Here is a 19,769-nt window from a genome sequence, read left to right as displayed (position 1 = left end):
ATGAACTATGACTGCCAATTGATGGGTACAAAGGAATGGAGAGACACACATGTACCTAAAATTCATATATATTACATATATAATATATATGAGGAATAATAAGACTGTGGGAGAAATTAGAAGTATAAAATAGGAACTAGAAATAGGAAATGTGGGGAAAACTTGTCTAGCACATCGTTACCCATCATACTGAGGTCTGGTTATGCTCATGTCCTTCCTTACCAACAGCATTCAATTCTTCATGTTGCAAGATTGGTCTCCCTGGTGACTCATCACTAGGATGACCATACATCTCATTTGGGCAGGGCAATAGTTCTGTTTTAGCCCTGGCTTCCTAAATAATTATTAAGAGCAACATTTCCACTCTCAAAATCATTCCAGTTTGGGGCCCCTGGGTGGCTCAGATGGTTAAGCCTCTGCCTTCGGCTCAGGTCGTGATCCCAGGGTCCTGGGATCGAGTCCCACATCTGGCTCCCTGCTCAGCGGGAAGCCTGCTTCTCCCTCTGCCTCCACACCTCCCCCTGCTCATGCTCTCTCTATCTCTCTGTCTCAAATGAAAAAAAACAAAAACCATTCCAGTTTGGACAACAAATTACATAGTCATGGTGTTTATCTCCCATTTCATAATGGAAGTCAAAGAGAAGAAGGGAAATATTTGTTTTACAAGTAAATTTCCTGGTCCACATCTTTTTTTTTTTTTTTTTTTAAGTCAGCTCTACATCCAGCGTGGAGCCCAATGCGGGGCTTGAACTCACGACCCTGAGATTAGGACCCGAGCTGAAATCAAGAGTCAATGCTCAACCAACTGAGCCACCCAGGCATCCTTCCCGGTCCACATTTTTAAAGCAAAGATTCTGCATACATGCAGACTTGTACTTATTAGCTAGTAGGAAGATGAGGCACTACCACGTTTTGGAAAGCTTGGGCCATTCTCCTTTGGACATTTGCCCTCTTCAGCTGCAACATGATCAGGAAGGCCAACAGCACTGTCAGGCAGGTCATTCCCGCGGAGCCAAGGATGGCTATAAGCAGCATCTTCCCACCTCCAAGGTCCACTGGTGCTGCACAGAACACAGGAGAAGCAGCAGGGTTAGTTTAGGAGAGATAAGCCAAGACCATCTATGGGTGACATCGAGGTACAATGGATATGTAATGGCGGCCCTGGCTCTGCCACCTAATTGCTACAGGACCTTGAGCTCCTCATTTATATGTTCTGAAACTCAATGGAGAGGATTGTTATAAGACCTAAAAAAAAAAAAAAAAAAAAAAGGAAAAATGCTAATTATTAGTTGTTACCATTTGTCCCACTTTTACTTCCAAGTAGAGGCCCAAGCAGCAGGGAGAATGACTAACTAGGTATAGGACTTTGGGAAAGTGGCTAAACCTCCCTGCACAATTTCCCCACCTAGAAAAGTTCTCAAGTTCTAAGATGCCAAGCTTAGAGTCTATAAGATTTTTTTTTCTTGTTTAAAAAGCTGATGGAGAAAACCTGAGAATACCATTGACAGAATGAAGGAAAGGAGGAGGGGAAGGAGGGAAAGACAGAAGAGGAAAACCATTAAATTTAGGGCTCCCGTCAAAATAAACTATTAAAGATTATGGTCTAATCCAATTCTTTCCCTAATTTAAACTCAAAACTAAATGCAATATATCTTTATGAAAAACAGTACTTAGAACATGACCCCATCTTCTTACAAGAATTCTTTTGTGATTATCTCTCTTTCCTTCCTTCTGTCTCTAAGCATGGGTACATAAAGATACATCTGGAACAGAATGGTGAGGATTTTGTTGTTTTGTTATGCCTTGTTTTTAATTTTTCTGTTTGTATTTTATGTATAGCTTGGATTTAGGGCCTGTATACATTTTACCAAAACACAAATAATTGTAAAAATAATGTATTTATTAAGGGTGTCAACTGGAAACTCCAACTCTCTATAATTGGCAGACTCATAACATTCCTTGGACATTTCAGAAATATTCCAAAGAATCAGTCCTGAAAATATGGCATGTTTCATTTTATTTCTTAAGCCCTAGGTAGCCCTCGAAAGCCAAGAAGTTTTTGCTACTATAAGATTTTCTGGAAAAATAAACTCTAGCCCAGATTATAAATCTGCAAAACTTTCCATCCAATGTCACACATTGCAGAGGGCTGGCAGGTGCCACTGCAGACAGACTTCAAAGGGAAGGTGCTCCAGGAGCTGCAGTCCCACCTATCCTGGTCCCTTGTTCACTTGACTACATTTGACTGGTATTATCAGTCACAAACACTGGGCATCGTGTCCTTGGCACGCTGAGGGACCTACATCTATCTCAAAAAGCTTACTCTCACCGGAGTGGGGGTTAGTGGTGGACATGGAGGCATCATAACTTGGATGCAAAAAGTAAAAAAACAAACAAATAAAAACAAAACAAAACAAAAAAACCCAGGAAAAACAAAAACAACAACTTAGAATTGCATGGTGTCATCTAAGCTAAAAGAGGAGTTCATTTGAGAAAGAATGGAGTTCATAGGCCTGCCTTCACTAAGCAGGTTCCACATTCTTTTTCCATGGAATCGAATTCACATTCCTCAGAGCTTCCATTGCTGGATGGGGAGTGCAAACTAAATGGGCTAATTTAGTCTAAGACTTAACAAAAAGAAAATGGATCAACACGGTATCCCTCTCAGGGGCATTTTCATTTTAAGAACCTATCTAGAGATGGTGAAGCCTATGTAGACAAATGAATTATGTCACATGACGTACACATGAGGTAAATATCTTAATTAAGATAGTGGGGCTTTTCCGATACTCTCCAGAAATAATCCTAGGTAAATACCTGTCCACTCTACCAACCTTGAGATTTAGAAAGGGTCATCAGTTCATGAGAAAAGGTTGGGTTGCTTGACCCTATGTTGTTCTCTGCAAAAATGTCCACCTGGTAAGCTGTTTCAGGCTCTAGGCCCTTGAGCTGATACTGGGTAATGGTGGCATTCTTGATCTTCACATCAATGTGCTGGTCTTCATTCTTGCCCTGAACCTTGTAACGGATGATAATAGAAGAAATAGAATAGCCATCCAAGATTGTCCAAGAGATCATGGCTGAGGAGTCTGTGATGTTAGAAATCTTGATATTTTCTGGTTGAGGAGGGAGAACTAGAAATTTAAAAAAAAATGCACTTAAGTTACACTACCATCTTAGATTATTATGCTTTTAAGGGATACTTACTGTCAGCTCATAAACCAAGAATGGCAAATAGGTGTTTTCTCAGGTTGTGATTCCAATCAATTGGAAGTGGACTCCATGCAGACTTGACAAAATGGCACAAGACAGGAAAATGACAACACATATATCATCACATATTTTCTCACCCTTGCATTAAATTAAGACATCAAATTCTGTTACAACCAGTAGAAATTGGGCAAAGTGTACCAACAAATTCATCAAAAAGCAGAAATCCCACTGCTCAAGAAAAGATACTCAACATTGCTAGTTATCAAGAAAATGAAAATTGAAATTAACAGTGGGGTACAATTTTTTACCTTTGAGATTATGAAAAATAAAAAGGTCTCCAACATCAAAGGATATAGATATAGGGAAAGGATATATGTACAGAGATTGATATAGGGAAAATGGTACTCTCGTATACTCCTGAACATCGTACACATTGAATGAGAAACATTGCCTATCAGTTCTACTTCTGGACATATTCCCTAGGAAAGCTCTCACACCTATGCACCTGGAGACATGCATAAGGATGGTCATTGCATTTTTGTTTGGGATAGTTAAAAAAAAAAAGGAAGGAAGGAAGTGGTACAGAAAGGAAACAACCTAAATGTCCACCTCAAAGGGAATATATAAATAAGATGATATAGTCATAACATAGAATATTATGCAGAAGTTAAAAAAGTATATGTCAGATCTAAACAATGAACATGGGTAAGATAGGAATCATAGTGTTTATTCCAAAAAGCAAGAATGGTATGTATGCATATGTGCACCTGTGAATGAATCTAACACACTGAGCCAATTCAACCTTGAATGGAAAGATACACAGCAAACTCATAACGCAGTTGTCTCTGGGGAGCCAGCCATAGAATGAGAGTAGGGATGACGGTCCAAGGGACTTGTGATCTGTATTGTGTTTTTACTTCCACAAATCAACAAAAGGGCTGAAAACAAATATGACAAAATATTAACAGTTGTTAATTCTGGGTAGTAGTAATGTGGGTGTTTGTTGTATCATTCTCTGCACTATTCTGTAATTTTTAAATTTCATAGAATTTTTAAAAAGTGATGAAGAATCCCTGAACGCTGATGTAGCAGGTGAGACTTCCACATGTCACTAATACAAGAGAGTGGCTGGAGGAACACGGAGCCGTTTTCTACACCTGGTATTGAGCAAGTGGAGATGCAGCTGCAGAAGAGAGCTGGAGACATCAGGTGTTGGCAAGGGACCCCATGATCCTAACCTAAGTGGTAGTCAGTGTGGCCAAGACATATTTTATCTTTCCAAGGACTCCAAAATACACAGACACAGTTCTAATGCAGTGAATCTAAACAGAACTCTTTGCTTAATGATGAAAAACTTTCAGTACTACCAAGAAACCCAAGAAGTTCCAACTAATTTTAAATGACCAATCTGAAATAGAGAAAAGCCTGAGTTGCAGAATATTTTGAAAGAAAAAAGGTTTTATTACTATCAAATATATTTTATAACCCTAAGAATTATCTACTATGAAGATTTTCAAGCAGAGTCATTTAGCTTTTAAGATTAGGAAAGACCTATCTAATTAGCCAGCATCTGGAGGGCTGAAGAAACAGGACAATCTTGAAAACTGTCCTATAACAAATTAAACATACCCCAGAAAACCTTATTCATGTTATTAATTTACTTAATAAATAACTGCATAAGGTAAATTTTAGCACAGTCCTGCCTTTCTTACATATTACAGGTTATTTAAACGGTTTGGTGTGTTGGGGTGGGGGCGCTAATTAGCTTCCATCCTTAACTGCCTTTTATGATGTCTAGCAGTCTTGACTTGATGGCAGCTAAGTCCAAGCAGCAGTAGTCAAATGTCGTTCAGGCAACGTGGGGCCATGTGAGTTACTTACTGTCGCTAAGGGTCCAAGCGATGAGATCTTCACTCCATTCCCCCTGGGCCTTGGTGTTGACTCTGGCTCGGACTATGTACTGCTCCCTGGGGTGTAAATTGTTAAGTAGCACTGAAGTCAGGTTGCCTGGCACTTTGATATTCTGCTGGTCACTATTCATTTGTACAGACCTTCTCTCCACTTCAACATAGAAATCATCTTCTGAGCTTGGAAATATTGGTTGCCAGGTCAAATTTAGAGTGGTTTGACTTTTTGGTAGGAGAATGAGACCTCTTGGAGGAGGGAGACCTGGGAGAAACCAGAAAGATCATGATTTTTTTTTTTTAAAGATGTTTTTATTTTTAAGTAAGCTCTATACCCACCACGGGGCTTCAACTCACAATTCCGAGGTCAAGAGTCACATGCTCTACCGACTGTACCAGCCAGGTGCCCCTAGATCATGATTTTTGCATCAGGTGAAGCACAACAGCCCCAAAGGGCCGCTTTACAGAAGAACCTTGGCTTCTAGAATAATAGACAACTTCACAGACCATCAAAGAAACACAAGCTAACAGCCATGTCATACTTTTTTTTCTATCAAAATTGCAAATATTTATTACAATTCTAATTGTAGTTTGAGTAACTATAATAGAGGAACTCCTTTAGAGAACAACTTGGGAGTATTTTTCAAGAGCCCTAGAAATGAACGTCTGCTTTGGCCCTGACCGCACCAGGGATTTATCCTGAAGAAATAATCCAGAGGAAGAGAAAAACCAAAGTGCATGAAGACATTCATTATGGCATTATTTAATAATAGCAAACAATCAGAAGAAATCTAAATGCTGAAAATAGGAAAGTGCTTTAATAAAGTATGATATAACCATCCAAAGGATTAAAATAGATCGTTGGGAGTAGTATGGGAGGCCAAAAAAAATATTTCTAATACATGAGAAAAAACTCTAGTTGCAATTTGGTAAAAGTCATGGCTATAATTGCTGAAGGGTAGGGAGGAAACTGATAAGACAGTGGATTTTCCAAGGTTGTGGGATAGGAGGGGTGGGTAACTAACTACCCAGTGTTTCGGTTACGATTCTGAGCAATATATTTTAACGCAATTTCAGGGTTACTTCCCCATAGCAAGAATTTCAAGCCCTGGAACGGCTGTGGTGGCAGGGCCTGGGCTCGCCCTGCTCTGATCACAGCAAGGTGCTGGCTATGACCACACCTGCCCTGGCCAAGAACCTGGGCTACCAGACAGGCACCTGAATGCAAACAACATGGGTTTTGAAATGAAAGAGATAGGAGCCTGCCTAGTTTTGCGGCCTTGGGAAAATTCATAAGCTCTCCAAGTTCACATGTAACACAAAATGGAAATACTTATCTTTCAGACTTAGGAGAAGCACATGGGATAATGGATATGAAAATAGAAGGAGTCAGGGACATAACCTACTTTCCCTCCTTCCTTCCTCCCTCCCTTCTCCCTTCCTGTCTTATCTTGCGTCAATGGGCACAGACGGACTCTGTATTTTCAGTTATAATAGTAAATTGACTTTTCACTTCCAGACATCAAGTATTTTCAAAACATAGAATAGGGATCCTCTAACTCATGCATTCTCAGTGGGGACAGGTTTGCCCCTAAAGGGGGCAAACACTGGTTCGTGGGATACGAGAACATTTTAGATATTACAATTGCTTATGTAGGGCCACAGTATATAAATATATCTATGGTATTAAAATTCATGGCAGGGGAGACATTAGGACAAAAGAGACATTTTGTCCTAAGGACACAGGTATCTAAAGGGGGCGGTAATTGAAGGAGGAGGAAGGTGGGGGCGGGAGAGAGAGGAAGAGGGAGAAAAGGTTGGAAAACTGCTCTTTTCGGTTAGAAGTGAGAGAAAGGGTCTGTTTCCATACACCAAGACGGTGACTCCCACCGGCCAGTTCTGACTGGTGTTACACAAGGGAGAACCAGCGATCAGGTCTCACAATTCACTTGGCATTATGCTAAAGCAATAATTATTCTCTGTAGCCTTTGTAAATAAAATCATTATTTTAACTATTTAATATTAATACATGTATTACTCTAAATAACTATTATTCTCTATAACCTTTACAAGTTGAAAGAGGTGATGGTAACTCCTTTCGCTTATCTCTGAAGTTTAAGTTCCAAAAGAAGCTGCCCAGAGGAGGCAGGCAAACTTAAAATGACAAAGCAGAACAGAGAGTTGATGTTTTGGAGCATATATGCAAACCTCCTAAGTCTAGGCCTGGTACAGAAGAGTCACTCGATAAATGGTCATTTCCCTTTTCCTTTCCTTCAGAAACATGACTTACCCTTCACCCCTCCCTACCTGCCCTCTTTCTGCCTCTGTTCAGAGTGTGATCTCTTCCCTCCGCTCCTGGCCTCCTGGTCTTCACCATTAAATCAACATACTTATAAATAGTGCAACTGCCAGATGAATTAAAAAACAAACATCAGCAAAATTCAAATGATGGGAAAAGAAGAACCTTCAAGAATTCCCTCCCCACCAGGGCACCTGGATGGCTTAGTTGTTAAGCATCTGCCTTCAGCTCAGGGTTCTGGGATCGAGCCCCACATCGAGCCCCACATCGGACTCTCTGTTCCACGGGAAGCCTGCTTCTCCCTCTCCCACTCCCCCTGCTTGTGTTCCCTCTCCCGCTGTCTCTCTGTCAAAATAAATAAAAATCTTAAAAAAAAAAAAAAAAGAATTCCCTCCCCACCTACCCTTGAGAACTACTTTGAAATATTCCAAGAGACTTCTAAATACATCCAGGCTGGAACATACTCTGAATACTGAAGACAGTATCGTGTGGGTCTGTGAAGTGTTTTATGATCTGTTCCATAAATACTTTCCATCTGAGTCAGATTATGACCTTCGCCTTGGATTCATCAACACTGGCCAGAGAGAGAATTAACTACCATTTGCCTTTTAGCAGCAACCTGACCACAGAGCAGAGGCCCCCTTGATCTCTTCGTCTTCTAACTTATATAGAGTTTCTGGTGTTATTTTTTGTACTTGCTACCTGGCGAGGTCCTGGGAAACCATCCCTTATTTGCACACTGCTTCTCCAAGGACCAGAGTAGCTCTTGAGTTCCATTTGGTTCTTAAAGAATGCTGCTGGTGAGATGGAAATTTGGGGGTGGGGGGGATCGAAGGGGGCAGTCTCTGTTAGGGATGCAACACCCCTGCAGGAGAGCACACTCATTCTGGATCCTTCTGCCTTTACGAAGTAGACTAAAAACAGAAAAATTTACCAATTGGGATAAAGAAATGGTATCTTTGGGCTCCTAGGTAAAATAATAATAATAATTAATAATAATAATAATAATTGGAGAAATAAAAGGATGTGAAGTCTGAAGATCAATTTATGAACCATTCTGAGACGCTACTTGTCAATCTATAAAATGGGGAAGATAATTCTTACCCTTTAAGGTTATATGAATGAAATATATGTGAACTTCAAACTATACAGGGCTGACCAGGAGATAGTAACAAATGATAAGACACAGTGAACACTAGAAAAGCAAACTTTATAAGGGATCACTCCCTTGTTTCAGAGAGGGGTACCTGGGTAGCAGAAAGCTGGAGCCCAGGTTAGTGTCAAGGAAACTTCACAAATTCAAGGGACCCTCAATGAACACAATAGAAGGGCAACCGATACTAACATTGATCAATCAAATATCGCTACATATATTACTTAGAATGTATGGATCAAGGATCAACAACATCAAGTACAATTTGCCAACTTCTTAGAGCTGCAAAATCATGAGCCCAACCCTGACCCCAAACCTACTGAATTAGAAACTCGGGGCGGGGGGTCAGAAATCTGTTTTAACAAGCTCTCCAGGTAATTCTTATGGATACTAATGTTTGAGAACCACTGATTTAGAAACATGGAGGCCTATATCCCATAAGAAGTAGCTTAAGGAGGACACCTGGGTGGCTCAGTTGGTTAAGCATCTGCCTTCAGCTCAGGTCGTGATCCCAGGGTCCTGGGATTGAGCCCCGCATCGGGCTCCCTGCTCAGTGGGGAGCCTGCTCCCCCCCCCCTCTCTGCCACTCCCCCTGCTTGTGCACGAGCACATGCTCTCTCTCTGACAAATAAATAAATAATCTTAAAAAAAAAAAAAGAAGTAGTTTAAGGAGGTAAATCGGGCTGCCTGTAGGAGGCAGCATTTGGGGGTGGGGAGGTGGAACGGGGTGGCTGTTCTTCAGATAAAAGCTTCTCATCTTATTTGATGTTTTAACTCTGTGCATGAATTACTTTGGAAAATGAGAAATTAGTTTTAAAAATAAATAAACTGGGATTTCTGAAGTACATATGTGCCAAGAGTCTGGCTTTGGCCCTTAAGATGGAAACAGGAAGCTGTTGGTAGAACTCAGGAGCCAAGCAGTTGCTGCTAAGTAAATCCCAACTCCTAAGGGATGGCCCTGACTTCCTGAAGGCTCATCTGCTTCCTCCTCTGTCCCCGTACTGCCGCAGACACCCTCCCCCAGGGACATAGACCAGGAGTGCAGCCCAAAGAAAAGAACTATTTGGCTCCAAGCTGCCCACCTTCCTGTCACTTTCCCACCCATTCAAAAGCAAACTCCTTCCCCCTGCAACCCCACCCACCCACTCGCCCACCACCACCCTTCCTGGTCTTCCTTCCTCTTTCCCCTTCCTCCCCCCTCCCACCCAGTGCAGGAAGAAATGCTGTTTGCTTCCACTGACCGATAGAAGCAGTTGTGAACCGTCTCACTGGTCCCGGATGCCCTTCCCCACCCTCTCCACGCCGGACCAGCTGCACGCAGAGCTCGTATTCTGTGCGAGGTTCCAAATAGCTGAGTGTAACAATCTCACTTGTCACTGCAAAGAGGGAAAGTCCAGGAAACTTAAGTTGGCATTCTTGTACATTGTTTAAAGTGGAATGCTATTATTGTGATGTGAACTGGTGTTTGGTTTTTCAAAAATACAATGTCTAAAGGAAACAGGCAATCCCCCCCCTTCAGGGCCTCAACATTCCTAACACAAGGAAAATGAGGCTTTTTTAAGGAAGTTTCCAGGTTACGATGTACACACTAATGTAAGACTCTCTGAGCCACTTAATCACGTCTGCTCTAGGGCTTTTGTCTTTTCATTTGTAGAGTAAAACCACACAAATCTTCAACTATATGGAGTAACAATTAGATTTAAGGGGGGGTGGGGAATCTCAATTAAAATAATATAATTTAATTGCCACCGTTTTTAAATACATAGTGATTGCAATCAGGCTATCAACAGAAGAGATTCTTTGAGGGTTTGCTTACAAAGACCAGAGAGCAGATTTGTAATCGTCATACCATTTACAAATGGAGGGCTCTGAAGTCATTGAAAATAGATCTCCTAAACAAATAGTATATGCATCTTTTCTCCTTAGCTATTTGCTTTAGCCAGGCTCTGTTCTCCACAGGTATTGCAAAAGTACCGCCTTACCATATGGTAAATTTCCAGTCGGTAAGAAAAAAAAATCGGGCTGTGTTCACGAGTTCTTAGAACACTTTGTGGATGTCCACTTGCAGAAAGTGATGATGGATTATTACCACCGTATGAAAAAAAAAAAGCTGCTTTTTAATAAAACCTAGCCTTTGACATTGTCAACAGCAACTTAGCAAATCAGCCTTATGTCACTAGGATTCTGAATTTTGGCTGAGTCTACAATAGAATGTGAAGAGCTCAGTAACAGTGCCATGACTTAATTCCACATATCCAGGTCAGCTGGGTTAATACTAAACCAAAACCTCCTTTTGTTCTACTTTTTGTAACTTCCTCAATTACCTACATACAGTGCATAGAGGGCCCTTTTTAGGAAATCACGGGCATAGTGAGACTAAAGGATTGGTAGGTAATTAACTCTGAAATGGAATCCTTGGCTACAGCCACTGTTACCCTGGGGCAGAGGAATGAGAGTGGGAGAGAGGATTTCTCTATTTCTATATGTGAGGAATTTTTTTTCTCCTGGTGCCACTTCTTTAGCTGGAGTCTTTCCTGTTCAAACCTTACCTTGAATATGCCGCCAAGCTTCATAATGATTAACAGGTTTGTATAGAAGCTTCTTGGATTTGATTGGTCCATCCCCAAAGTAAGGCTCAGAGCTGATGTTGATGACAGCGAAATTATGTCCAGTGTCGATCACGTTTGGGGCATTCAGGGGCTTTGGAAGAACTAAACAAAATTTTCAACAACCAGATTAGTCTCTAGAGTTTGATTATCGTACTTTGGTGAGGATAGAGGAGGGGTAATCTTACATTTCCAACAAAACCCTCTAGAGGCAAGTGCATAGGGAAACACTGGGTAACAGCAGACAAAACAAAAGACAGGGAACGGAGTCTGACACCTGACAGACTGTTCCTGACAACTGAGTAAACCCTGTGATAGCGCTGTGGTTTCTCAGGGCCATAAGCTTCCCGTTGTTGCTCAAGCCCATGGCGCGCACGCACACAGACCCAGTCAGCCTGCAAATGTCAAAGAATGACTCCTCTACTGGGGGTACTAGAGTACTCCTCGTACATCTTGATCATGGAGTATTTGTAATAGAAAAATTAGACTGCACCTGCGCATAGTAGCTGCCATAGAGCATGCGTAATGATATGCAGAGTTTTTAGAAGTTCTCCGTCTATTCTCAGAACCTTTCATGACTATATCACCCGCTCGTTATGACTACCTATAAACAGCAGAACTCCCGCCCCTACGTCTACCCAGGGCAGCTCAGATCCTGCACTCTGCCCATCCCCTTTCAGTGTGTACTTTGGCTTTGCAATAAAACTTCTTCGGCTATTCTCGGACTCCTTGAATTCTTCCTCATGAGGAAGTCAAGGACGTGGCACTGGCTGGTGGTTGAGGTCTCAGGGCTTGAGAACTCCCCCAGTCTCCCGTATCACTCAGTTCTCTGTTCAGATTCAATGCAGTCGCCTGCGCTGTGATCGCCTGGCTTTGCTCTTGCCCCTCCAACCCATTAGCCACAAAGTACTTCTTAAAATATGATCACTCCTCTGCTCAAGACCTTACCATGGATTCCCATCATGTTTAGAATAAAATCTAAAATTCATACCATGACCTGTCAGGCCTTGCACGATTGAGCCCCTGCCTCCTCTTCCCCTCACCCAATACCCTCCAGTGCCACTGACCTTTCTTTTTATTTTATTGCGTATTTTTTAAAAAAAATTTTAAATTTAAATTCAATAAGCCAACATATAGTACATCGTTACTTCCGGATGTAGTGTTCAATGATTCATCAGTTGCAGTGCTCATCACATCCCGTGCCCTCCTTAATGCCCATCACCCAGCCCCTGAACTTTCAATTTCTCCAACAATGCAACAAGCTCCTTTCTGTTTCAGGTTCTTTGTAAATGTTGTTCTCCTGAAAGCAGTGCACCAGACCTCCCATCTTTCTCTGTTACCTCTTAACTGATCATTCAACAATCAGCTCTGATGTGATTTCTTCACAGAGGCTATACCCCTCAGTTAGGCTTCAAAGAACTTAGTCTTTTCCTCCATTGCAATTTTCATAATTTATTAGTCTTAGAGATTTTGTGTGAATATTTGATATTGGTCTTCCTCTAGACCATGCATGTTCTCTCTATCCTTTCCTTTCTTTCCTTTCCTTCCTTCCTTCCTTTCCTTTCCTTTCCTTTTTTCTTTCTTTCTTTCTTTTTTTGGCTTAGAGCAACACAAATTTATTCATACAGTTCCAGAGGTCAGAAGTCAGACATGGGTCTCACTGGGCTAAGATCAAGGTGTTAGTAGGGCTGTAAGGGAGCTCAAAGGGAGACTCTATTTCCTTGTTCTTTCCAACTTCTAGAAACCACCTGCATTCCTTGGCTTGTGGCCCCTTCCTCCATATTTAAAGTCAACAATGTCATGTATCTTGAACCCTTCTTCCACTGTGATCACTTTCTGACAATAGGTAGGTAAAATTCTCTGCTTTTAAGGACTCATCTGATTAGAGTGGGTCCACCCAGATAATCCAGAATAATCTCCCCATCTCAAAGACCATGTATTCTCAATAGGGTGAAATAACACCCCCATGTAGGTTAAAATTAATTCTTGCAGGATTGAAAAAGCCTCAGATATTACAATGGTTTGTGGCCTTCCAAAGAGCCACAGTATATAAACAGATACACAGTACATTCGTGATATTAACATTTTATGGTGAGGGGAGGAGAATTTGGGAATAAATTTCTAAAGGGGCTCCTTGGTGAGGGGATAATGATCGAAATGTGGTAAAACACTGCAATGGACTCTGAATTCCATTAGGTAAAAGACCATGTAGGTTTACAGATGCTGTATAAGTGTTTGTCAGTTGAATTTCTTGTGAGTTCTATAGCTCCATCAGCCCATCCTTCTTAAAAATGCATACCTTTTTTTTTTCTCCCCAAGGATGTATGCTACGTAACATAGAATCTTTCAGATTCTGCCAGTGTTTTTACTTAGGGCAGTTCCTGAGAAGAGTGCACTTCTGTGAGTAAATTCATTTGTTAAGTCATACTTCCCTTGTACGATCAAATAAGACCACCTGTTTGCTTAAACCAGCAAATGCTTATTTTATTGTAGCTATTAATGCCAGGATCTTGTAAAAATGATACTTTCGTAAGCGTGAAACAAACTGCTCCAAAAGTTTCCTCTTAGTAATTTATCATTTTATTTTTTGTCTTTTAGTAATTTGTATTGAGATATACATATTATAAAGTGCAAAAATCTTAAGTGCATTTAGCTCAAGGGACTTTACCTGTGCACACACCCATGTAATCATTACCCGGATTGAGACGGGGAACGTTTCCAGCCCCATGGAAGGCACCTTGTGCCCCTTCCCTGTCAATAGGGAACTATTATCCTGGCTTTTGTCACTATCATTTAGTTTTGTCTGTTCTTTAACTTTGTATAAATGGAATCATAAAGCATGTATTTTCGTTTGCTCTTTATTATGTCTATGATATCCATACTATTGCAGGAATTCTCTTTTATTGCTGTTTAATATTCCACTGTATGATGTTACGAGCTGAACTGTGTTACCCCAAAATTCTTATGTGGAAATCTTAATCCCCTGTACCTCAGAAGGTAACTCTATTTGGAGAGAGGGTCTTTAAGGAGGTAATGAAGTCAAAATGAGGTCATTAGGGTGGTTCCTAATCCAAGGCAACTATTGTCCTTATAAGAAGATTAAATTAGGACACACACACAATGGGAAAACCGTGTGAAAACACGGGGAAAAGACAGCCATTTATGAGCCAAGGAGTGAGGCCTCAGGAGAAATCAACTCTGCTGACACCTTGATCACTTACCTAGCCTCCAGAACGTGAGAAAATAAATTTCTGTTGTTTAAGCCACCTCGTCTGTGGAACTTTGTATGGCAGCCCTAGCAACCCATTAGGTATGAATACACCACAATTTATTTATCCCTTATAATGTGGACGGATAATTGGGCTAATTTCAGTTTGGGGCTATTATGAATAAAACTGCTCTGAACATTGAAGACATCTCTTTGAACATATACACTCATTGCTTTTGAGCTTATACTTAAGAGAATTGCCAGGTCATAGGTCTGTGTATGCTTAACTTTGGCATATATTTTCAGTTTTCCAAAGGGGTTGTACCAATTTGTATTCTGGTAGTAAAAGCCTTGCATCTTTTTTTTTTTAATACTATGATTAAAGATATTGATCAATTTACCTAATGGCAATTTTGATTTTATATCTATCAGTAAATATGACATGAAGAGGTATCAATAACTTAGTATTACAGATGCTTCTATGCGTTGATGTTGTGTGCTGTGTCTTCCACTAAAAAATAAAAATTAGAACCACTGACTCTTCTGAATCTTAGCAACATGGTTTATTTTTGACTTATTTATTTTCCATGGGCAGCAAACATTCCAAGAAGCTTAAAAATAAGGTAATTTGTCTTGTTTGCATATCATTTCCCTCCTTTCAAGAAAATGCAAGATATAAGAAATTGTTTTGATCATGTGAATGTTCTACTGAATAAAACAGATCAGGGCTTTTTCCAGTAATTCCAAAAAATACTAAAGATTCCGTGGCAGTTTATGTGGAGGCTCAGGGTAGAGAATCCCAGTCTACAAGGCTGTATTTAGGTTAATGTTGTTATTGGTCTCTTATAAAAATATTATGTTCTGGGCATTTACCTTACTTCATTTATGGAAATCACCTCTCAGATAGCCCAAAGATTCCTCATCAAGTAACAAAATGGGTAAAATACAAGTCAGCATTTGTTGTCTTGCTTCCTAAACTTTAACACAGGAGACTCAGAAAACGAAATGGTCTAGAAAAGATGGTGCAGTATTTGGAGCCAGGAGACCCAGGTTCGAAACTAAGATTTAGGGCGCCTGGGTGGCTCAGTCGGTTAAGCGACTGCCTTCGGCTCAGGTCATGATCCTGGAGTCCCGGCATTGAGTCCCGCATCGGGCTCCTTGCTCGGCGGGGAGCCTGCTTCTCCCTCTGACCCTCCCCCCTCTCATGTACTCTCTCTCTCTCATTCTCTCTGTCTCAAATAAATAAATAAATAAATAAAATCTTAAAAAAAAAAAAAAAGAAACTAAGATTTACTCCTTAACAGATGTGATACCTTATACAAGTTAACTAAACCCTCTGAACCTGTTTTCTGACTGGTAAAGTGGTGATAACTGTATCTGTTGCATACAATTCTTATAATAATTAAATGAGATGAAGTATGTGAGGTACTTAGCCCAGTGCCTTTCTACAAAATATGTCCGAGAGCCCTTAGCTGCTTTTGTCTAAATGGCCTCATAAGAAACTTCCAAATTTAAAATTCCTTGTGGTATCTATGTGTACCAGCCAAGCTAACTCGGATTTACCTCCACGTTCCTTCTCCCCATCAAGCCACAAATGTATAGCCATCTACTTAGATTAATGTGCATTTTGAAATACTAATTCATAGCAGGAAGAATACTCACAATGCTGAACATGTGAAAAAAAATTATTCATGTTCATTATATAGCATAGCCTGGGCTTCATAATAAGTGAGTAATTCTCAAAGTATTTTCCAACTTATTTTGTACAATAATGAATAGGAAGTCACAACAATGATGAAGTCAAACTTTTCATGTACTATAAACACTACTAGACATGTTGTGCCAGACACAATTCCAGGTGTTTTGCATATTTAACAAATCTTCACAGAAACCCTGAGAGGTAGATGAACTAAACTTCATTGTCAAGTAAGGAAAGGCTCAGAGAGGTTAAACTCATTTGCTCAGGGCTATACACAAGGTTTCTAGCTATTAGGGACAAAAACCAAAGCCAGGGCTATGTGACTCCGAAGGTCATCTACTTAATCCTTCCTTTCCATTTTCATGCATATAAAAAATATTTTAAGGCGTAGTATCCTAGAAAATATCCGAAAAGTCATTTTAGTGTTCAGATAACATTTCTATCTGGGAGCAGCACCCAATGATACATAAGCACAGTGCATTGAGGATGCAAGCTCTTCCTCTAGAAAATGGAGCTTACCTTTAACAGAAATGTTGAAAGGCTTTTCCACCATCCCAGCCACTGTGTTCACACTGCAGACCCAGACACCTGAGTCAGGGGGGAGGATGCGGTGGATGGTGAATGTGGCCACTGACACATGACTCGTAAGGTTGAAGTCTTTTGGCTGGAAGGGTAAAACACAAATAAAAGCTTCTAGGGAGGCATAAACACACGAAAGGTCCATAACACTGACCCCATCTCATTGTTTGATAAGAAGTTTTCTAGGAGAGATTAAGAAGCCAAATGCAACACTAGTATAATCATTGGCTTATTTCCAAAGCTATTGTAGTAGCCCTGAAAGTTTATATTGGATTGATGCCCTCTCAGATCCTGCTGTTGTGTTTGTGTGTTCAGGAGTGTGGGGTAAACACTTACAGGCTAGGAATCTAATTCCTTTAAACTGCTCTGGTAACATTTGTCCCTTCCCTGTTTAATACAGAGATGGCTGGGTGAGAGGACAAAATGGCTTCCCAAAATAATTGAGGAGCTATCGAGTGGAGTATCGTGGGAAAAATCAGGGCTCTGAAGACACATGGACCTCAATTCACATCCCTACTCTGCCACTCTTGACCGATTCCTTACTCAACTTCACCCAGCCAATTTCCACTTCTATAGAAAGGGGACAGGGAATATTAAGCAGCATGAATACAGCACGGTTGACCCTCACTAGATGGTAGCTGTTACTTCCATTAACTCAGGAAAAGGCCAACAAGATTTTAAGAAGCTGTCAGTTGGCTTCACTACCTAAGGAGTTGTTTGAGTGGAATCAGGAATATCTGATGTGTAGAAACCAATAATGGCACATTCTACATATCCCAACCCCGGGAGGCCACTGGCATCTACCCTCTTGTCAGGTTGATTTTCAGTCATCTTTGAGAAGAAAAAAAAAAAAAGATGACCATTTCAAAATGCTTAGATAAGAAAATACGTCAACTTCCTGAGGATCTCTGGTGACACAGAGAATTTTGGGGAACTCCTATCTGTGCTGCATTCAAGACTGTTGGGAGAGAGAAGGGAAGCATATTGAAAAGTTGCTTAGTCCTTTCCAGCAAAGAAAAATTGCTCGGACAACACCCTAATCAGTGCTGAGCACCAGCAACAAGGGCAGAGTGAAGAGGTCAGGGGCCCGAGGAATGTATTCAGATCCAGGGGATTCCATGGTTTATGGTTTCTGAATGGGAAGTGTGAGAGCAGATCTATACAGAATCAACCAAATTAGGCTGAACTCCCCTCTTTTATACTCTGCTAATTTTTGTTCCAAAGAACACAATAGAAGTAGACCAGTCATCAGAGTTCCATTTCCTGATAGCACGTGGTAGGTAACATGAGAATCTCCTGCTGATTCATGGGGCCACACCTTGCCACACCCTTTGGTGGCCACAAGACCACCTCATTCTTCCCGATATGAGACGTTAGAACACGGGGATATACCGTGAGGAGCAGAGCCTGCATAGGCTAATGTATACCTCTCAACACACACAGTTGGAAAGTTCTGCGGGATGAGTGCGATCGGCAGCACTCAGCGTCCTCAATTCCACTGGGGTGGTCTCTTTCCAGCCTTGCCCTGTGATACTGGCCAGGCTGCAGTGACTCTGCTCTACCTCCCCAGGGACACGGCATTTGGTCCAAGGTAACAACACTCTGGCTTCGGAGGATGCAAGCCCTGGCATTGGATCCAGCCTGTAGCGAGGGGATTACCCACTGAAAGCATCTAGTGGTGTCAGGAGCCAGATTAAGAATAACTCTTACATGGAGCACTGTCCCATCTGGCTTCACGAGAGTCATTTCTTCATTGGCAGGTAGTGGCCAGCCAGACGCTTTGCAGATGGGGTTAAATTTACCACTGTTTACTTCTATGTGATCCGGCAAATCCTCTATCTTTGGGATCATCCTTGGCGTGCCTGCATGAGAAAAACAGTCCTGTGAAATCTAATCTTTGACACAGCAGCGACAGTAATAAAAGCAGCTACCATTTGGCAAGTCATATCCCAGGTAAGAACCTTGCAAGTATTATATTGTTTTATCATCACATAATAAATTTGTGGGGGAATGCTACTGTGGTCCCCATTTTACAGATGAGGACACTGAAGCTCAGAGTCCAGAATCAAGCTCAGATCTGTATGAATCCAGAATCCTCACTCTGCCTTAATGCCGTGCTCCCCTCAGTGGATCTGGGACGGACAGTCTCTATATTAAAATGACCATCATGGGGTGCCTGGGTGGCTCGGGCGTTAAGCGTCTGCCTTCAGCTCAGGTCATGATCCCAGGATCCTGGGATTGAGCCCCGCATCGGGCTCCCTGCTCCATGGGAACCCTGCTTCTCCCTCTCCCGCTCACCCTGCTTGTGGTTCCTGTTCTCACTGTCTCTCTCTCTCTCTGTCGAATAAATAAATAAAATCTTTAAAAATAATAATAAAATAAAATAAAATAAAATGATCATCATGACCACATCTTCCCTGTCCTTACTTTTCAGCTCCTTTTTACTTTTTAAGAGAATGTTAACAAAAACAAAAGCAAAAACAAAAACTAGGTCCTCTTTGACTCCGCAAACAATCCCATGATATTGCTGACCAACATGATCCTCCATTTTGATATACAAGACATAGCGCATTGAATCTGCAAGTGGCAAGTGATGACAAACATTCACACTTACATGCAGGAGGTGAAGTGGAATAGAACTACTCCCTCAGACTGTTTCTAGGCAACAACCCAATCACAAGTGTTGCCACCAATACTGAAAGACAACGTCTCTGATATCAACAGGGTATCAGGACTCCTTGCCTAATACCTACATTGTAGAGAAGGAATAATCCTGAAATATAACAATTTTATTCTGAACTGTAGGGTCTTAGAGAACCTCAGACCCTTTGTAACTACATGTGAGACACAGTAGAAAACAGTTCAGCACTTAGTGAAGACTGGGGGTATTGGAAATGCCCCCCAAGAGCAGCAGGGACTTACAAGCTGTTGGACACTTGGCGGTGGAGGGAGGGGGTGAAGGTAGGCAGGGCCACGGTAAACACAACATTCATATTTTATACTGATGTCCTATTTCCCGGGCCTAGAACGCAATGGGTAAAGGGTATGGAGCAGGAAGGAAAGAGGTCTAAGAACTATAAGGGTAATTCTTTGACCGGTCTGTAGACT

General features: G+C 41.2%; 1 protein-coding gene across 5 annotated transcripts in view; it reads right to left on the bottom strand.

The window, feature by feature from the left end:
* Positions 1-19,769, bottom strand: part of TEK (TEK receptor tyrosine kinase) — a 106,712-nt gene that overhangs the window by 27,098 nt on the left and 59,845 nt on the right. For 3 of the 5 annotated variants that reach the window (XR_010407775.1, XM_045882504.3, XM_045882502.3), the window contains 7 exons: positions 18,372-18,523; positions 16,602-16,746; positions 11,119-11,280; positions 9,811-9,945; positions 5,095-5,382; positions 2,835-3,134; positions 907-1,061 (listed from right to left, as the gene is read on the bottom strand). Coding sequence is in view for 4 of the 5 variants with exons in the window: in XM_045882504.3 (XP_045738460.1) it covers positions 907-1,061; positions 2,835-3,134; positions 5,095-5,382; positions 9,811-9,945; positions 11,119-11,280; positions 16,602-16,746; positions 18,372-18,523 (1,337 nt within the window). In the remaining variant the exon portion in view is untranslated. The remainder of the gene's footprint in view (positions 1-906; positions 1,062-2,834; positions 3,135-5,094; positions 5,383-9,810; positions 9,946-11,118; positions 11,281-16,601; positions 16,747-18,371; positions 18,524-19,769) is intronic. The other 2 variants (XM_045882503.3, XM_064579585.1) reach the window with 2 other exon arrangements.

The sequence above is a fragment of the Mirounga angustirostris genome, unplaced genomic scaffold (genome assembly GCF_029215605.1).
Source record: "Mirounga angustirostris isolate CCGP_5_RB_7025 unplaced genomic scaffold, mMirAng1.0.hap1 SCAF_15, whole genome shotgun sequence".
In the NCBI taxonomy this organism is placed as follows: Eukaryota; Metazoa; Chordata; class Mammalia; order Carnivora; family Phocidae; genus Mirounga; species Mirounga angustirostris.
The sequence above is the reverse complement of the archived record's forward strand: the minus strand, read 5'-3'. Positions and strand labels throughout refer to the sequence as shown.